We start from the raw sequence: 5,803 nt of genomic DNA, 5'->3' as shown, positions 1-5,803 counted from the left end.
ACAGCCCTGTATATGTGTATGTATATATATATATATATATATATATATATATATATTTTATTTTTATTTTTTTTATCAGAAACTTGTTGCAGTGATAGTTCACCCAAAAATAAAGATTGTTATTATATACCTACCCCCCTTAAATTCTTCCAAACCTGAGTTTGCATGACTTTCCTTCTTCTGTGGAAAACAAAAGGAGATTCTGATGAATGTTGGTAACCAAACAATTGACGGTAGCCATTGACTTCCATAGTATGGAAAAAATACAATGGAAGTCAATGGCTACCATCAAGTGTTTGGTTACCAACATTCTTCAAAATATCTTCTTTTGTGTCTTCTTTTGAGTAAATTATGACAATTTTCATTTATTGGTGAAGTATCCCTTTAATAATGACATTGTTAAAGAGAAAGTGCGTATTTTATATATTTTGTTGCTTTCTCCTTTCCCAGCTTAATGTGCAGAAGCATACCTAAAAAAACACACACATCAATGGTCGGAGAGTGTTTAAAAAACAGATTAACAAGATGTTTGAAAACATGACAGAATCTGTAACTTATTCACCTTCCGACATCTGGACTCCTCGATCCTCTCAGTATTGAGTTAATACCTAAAGCTGCAAATTACCACAAACACCAGAACAGAGGGAGAGATGACCTTGTTTCTCCATAACCGAAAGCATAAAACAGCTTAACAGGCTTTGCCAAGGAGAAACTGGTGCTCAGTATGATTGTTTTCTCTAGCTCATAACCTCCATCTTTCCTTCTTGAGGCTAAAACAACACAAGATGTGTGTGTTTTTGGGTGTGTATTTTTAAATGTTGTGGTCATTATGTAAATCATGCCTCTGGAAGGTGAATGACATTAATGTGATACTGAAAATGTTGAGAACACACACACACACACACACGTTGTGTTTCCATGTTTTATGGGGACATTCCATAGGCGTAATGGTTTTTATACTGTACAAACTGTATGTGCTATTGCCCTACACCAACCCTACCCCTAAACCTACCCCTTACAGGAAACTTTGTGCATTTTTACTTTCTCAAAAAAACTAATTCTGTATGATTTATAAGCTTGTTTCACACACACACACACACACACACACACACACACACACACACACACACACACACACACACACACACAGACACAGCAGACCTAATCTGTGCTGCTCTGACATACTGATGAATAAACTATGAAGGGAAGAAACTGAACTGAATGTTACACTATTAACATGAGAGAAAGAGATTAAATATAAATGGCTCTGTGATTTCTGCTGTGAGGAAAGATTAGATTGTACGGAAATATTTCCTAGGAGTTTTAAGAGTCAAAACATCTATTAGCAGGCCTTTTAACATGCAAAAAAACACACGGTTGTTTCTGTGCTGTGGCCCTCACTATGACATCTGATGAATAATTCTGGCAGTAGTGCATTGTGAGAGCTGCTCAGCCTCTATGATTTTAAGAACACAAGGTTTGAAATGCTCATTTAAGGATAAAAGGAAAAACACTTTACATCTGTGGCCCCTTATGTGACTAAACATGAGTCAGATGCTCTTCTGTACTGTGATTTTCTTCCAGGCTTCATTAAGAGATGTGACAGATGTGGAAGTTCTTCAAATTTAGAATTAATCTCCACCCAAGAGGTAAAAACTGACTCATACGGCATTCATGAAAAGCTTCTCCTGACTCCTGATGAGCTGCCAAACAAATACTGCTTAGAATCATCAACGTCCTGCTCAAAGTCAGTCCACTTTGTGGCCATCTTGTTAATATTCCTGGGTGGCTATTTGCAAAGCTCTACTTAAATGAGACTCTATTTAAATATAGAAATCTACTAAAAATACAGAAATCTCTAAAACTGTTTGGCAAGATTATGTTTCTATAAAACGCCAAAGCACACAAAACACTAAATATTTTTCTTAAATTAGGCTTTTAAAAAAAGTACAGACTGCCACAAAGACAAGGCTCTGATTTAAAGTTGTTTTAATTATTATTAATATTTTTTCTGCAAGGACATGTTCAACTGATCAAAAATGACAGTTAAGACATTCATAATGTTACACAAACTTTTGGTAACACTTTATTTTAAAGTGTCCTTGTTAAACGTTACATATACATACTATTATAATAAAAATAAAGTAAACCAAACCCTAACCATATATAGTAAGTACAAGCAGTTAATTAAAATTGCTCAGTAATTAAAGGGATAGTTCACCCAAAAATGAAAATTTGATGTTTATCTGCCTACCCCCTTATAAGTCTGCGATCCGCCCCAAAGCAAGACAACCACGCGTCAGGCGCCTGCTGTTGAGAACGCGCTTAGGATGAGCTCTGGACAGTTCGGACATTGCGGTGAAAATCAGAGGTAAAAAACGATATAAATACTGTTCAGTTTCTTGCACAGACCGATCGTTTCATGTATTTACACATCAATGTATCGGCACGAGCCGCAGGTTTTGTTTGTGTATGTTTTTTGACTCTCAAAGCCGTGATTCCCATCCACTTGCATTATAAGACTGACAGACTGCAACAGTTTGACTTAAAAAATCTTCATTTGTGTTCTACTGAAGAAACAAAGTCACCTACATCTTGGATGCCCTGGGGGTAAGCAGATAAACATCAAATTTAAATTTTTGGGTGAACGATCCCTTTAAATGTGTAATTACACCGTAACAAGGACACCTTAAAGAAAGTGTAACCAAATTATTTAGCAATTAAATGCTTTTCTTTTGAACTTTATTTTTGTCAAACGTTATATTCTTTATATTATGAACTTCATATTATATTATAAAGTAAAGCATGTAACTCAAAATTATCTAAAATTATGCTTGCTCACAGGAACTCTGGCTCAACCAATGGTGTACTCAAACCTGTTTGGCTGAACAATTCTGTTTTTAAGAAATTAACCTCTTCAACTTTAACTCTCTAGAACCCTCCAGAATTCAGGCAGCTAAAAGTCGACCCTTAAAGGGATAGTTCATCCAAAAATGAAAATTCTGTCATTAATTACTCACCCTCCTGTCGTTCCAAACCCATAAGATCTTCATTCATCTTCGGAACACAAATTATGATATTTTTGATGAAATCCGAGAGCTTTCTGACCCTCCATAGACAGCAATAGGGATGCACGATATTATCGGACCAGTATCGGAATCGGCCGATAATGGCTTTAAATGTAAATATCAGCATCGGCCCGATTTGAAAAATTATGTCGATATGTCTTGCTGATAAGAAGAATAGGTTAACTCATGTGATCAGGGTGTGCTAGCGATTACATCATGTCAGCAGTGTGACTCATTTTTGAAGCAAAGTTTTGTCTGAATGATGATTAGATTCACTCTTTTGGATCGCTGCATTTAAACTGAGAAAGCACGATGCTTTGGTGTATGATAGAGTAAACAGTAATAGCATGTGCAGTGGCAGCAGCGGCAGTCTCCCCCGGGTCCTAATGCCCATTCAGTAAGGAGTTTCAATCTGTAGGGGGCGCTGTTGGCCTATTTTTAATAAAGTGAAAGTACAATACACAAATAATATTTAGACTGTGTTTCTGATTAAATAAAGCAGTAATTGATGTCAAAATCATGAGTATGTTTTGATTTAAAGGTCAGAAGCTATAGCTTATATGAATAAAAAAAATCACAAACATGACATTTGTAAATTAAATAATTTTATATATACTGATTTATTCATTAATGTGTAATATGTTATATTTTTTAAACAAATTATGAGCTCTAAAAGATTTTTAGAATTTTTACATCTCTTTTGCTTTAGACCATCTACAAATGTTAATTCTTAAATTAAAATGTTAAGGTTACTACTGCATCTTTCCGAGAAAAAAAAATGCAGCGATTTATATATAGTTTATTTATAGTTATTTTCAAAGCTTTAATGTTCTGTTATTATAAAAGAACTTCATTATTGTTTATTTAATTCTAACAAATGAGTTCTAGTTAAAAATTAACCAAAATTAAAAATAATTTGCTTATAATTTCCACACAGGAGAGACTTGGTATTGTTTCCAAACAAAAGTAAATATATCGGTATCGGCATCGGCTATCGGCCAAAAAGAGTTGAAAAATATCAGCATATCGGATATCGGCAAAAATCCAATATCGTGCATCCCTAGACAGCAATGTAACTGAAATGTTCCCACTGAACAAAGGTCTTACGGATTAACAACATGAGGGTGAATACTTAATGACAGAATTTTCATTTTTGGGTGAACTATCCATTTAAAGTCAAAATATTAGACTCAGTGTTGTTCCTCACCTCCAAGAGAACCTGGTGCAGCAGTTGGGCTGCGTTCTCCGAGACCTTCCACGGGTCGCTCTCCTCCACCAGCATGGCATCCAGAGTTCCCTTCTCCAAAACCACATCAAACACACCATCAGGGAAGGCTAGTCGCCGGGCGTCCATGCACAGCCAGCTGAGCTGAGCGCAGTCCTTGTGTCTCTCCGCCATGCTCTCCACACAAACACTGGAGTAATCCACATTAGTGATGGTGGTGTAGCCGGCCTGGTACATATCATAGCTCAGAGCACTGTTGCCACAACCTGAGAGAGACAAACAGAGAGTCTGGCAAGTTCTATTACTGATAATTTAGGAGTCACTCTCGCAAATAAATGTGGTTGTCACTTTCAACTTAGACCTACTGCATTCAAAAACTGTTAGGCCAAGCACAACAGAATAGAACAGAAAGACATGTTCAAAAGTGAGACACTGAAAAACAGCAAATGACAGAGCATATAGAACAACAAACAAACAGAGAAAAAAAACAGCCTGGACTGAAAGCAAGAACACATCCTCTGTGTGAATGACGATGCTAAGTTAGCTTAGCACAAGGCCAAAAAAATCATGGAGCAGCATGAAAGTCTTGAACTTTCTCATAATCAAAACATTCTAATATTAAAATGTGCCACCCGTGTGACTTTTTGGATAAAAAGTCATCAGATGATTCAAAATCACCAATCTAACCAGAGGTGTGAGTGACAGGAAGTCACATGTTGTGACTTCCTGTTGTGGCACAGGGGTTGGGCATCTCAGCTCCTGAGGCGAGAGCAACTTTAATTATCGCCTCCTTCGTTAGTCTAATTAAAGAGTGCTTAACGAGCAGTCTTACAGAGGGTGTTTAATCAAAGGCATTTTCTTTCAGTCTTTTTTTTTTTTTTTTTTACAGTTCTTCACCTCAGTCTGTACTCTTCTCACTTAACACTGCATGTAAAGATAAAGTCATGAAGTCATTTTTCACAGGAACGTTGCTGCTCTCAGTGTTATCTGGAAGCTTGCATGCCGTAGTCTCAGCAGGACGACAGGCGTTTCCCTAGAGGCACCTAACAGTACGTTTAAACCAGAGCGTCTCAAACTCTATTTATAGCTTTTTATAGAGCATTTATCTCGCTCATGCTGCCACTCTTCTCCCAGATCTCATTATAAAACCGATCTGTGCAAGTGTGCCAGTTTGTGCCAACAAACAAAAAAATTTTTTTTTGAGCATATCAAAACCGGCTTGAGTTGAAAAGCCCTTAATTTCTGTTAAAATACTATTGTTACTATAGTTACTGTCACTACAATAAAACTGTGGTGACTTGCCATCCAAAAATAAATTACACAATCCAACTTAGATACTAAAAGACAATACAGTATTACTTATATTAATTGATTCCATTTAATTAGCTTTAAATGTTTTAATTTTCTGTTTTCATATTAAAGAGGTCATATGATGTTGCTAAAAATAACATTATTTTGTGTATTTGGTGTAATGAAATGTGTTTATGCGGTTTAAGGTTCAAAAAACACA

At 36.1% G+C, this 5,803-nt stretch overlaps 1 protein-coding gene across 4 annotated transcripts in view; it reads right to left on the bottom strand.

Annotated features, from left to right (window-relative positions):
* Positions 1-5,803, bottom strand: part of LOC107660439 (endothelin-converting enzyme 2-like) — a 62,920-nt gene that overhangs the window by 32,271 nt on the left and 24,846 nt on the right. For all 4 annotated transcript variants that reach the window (XM_016449745.1, XM_016449752.1, XM_016449759.1 and 1 more), the window contains exon 3: positions 4,276-4,559. In XM_016449745.1, the coding sequence (XP_016305231.1) occupies positions 4,276-4,559 (284 nt within the window). The remainder of the gene's footprint in view (positions 1-4,275; positions 4,560-5,803) is intronic.

The sequence above is a fragment of the Sinocyclocheilus anshuiensis genome, unplaced genomic scaffold, assembly GCF_001515605.1.
Source record: "Sinocyclocheilus anshuiensis isolate Anshui unplaced genomic scaffold, SAMN03320099.WGS_v1.1 scaffold850, whole genome shotgun sequence".
NCBI lineage: Eukaryota > Metazoa > Chordata > Actinopteri > Cypriniformes > Cyprinidae > Sinocyclocheilus > Sinocyclocheilus anshuiensis.
Note: the sequence above shows the minus strand (reverse complement) of the source record. Positions and strands in the feature narration are given on the sequence as shown.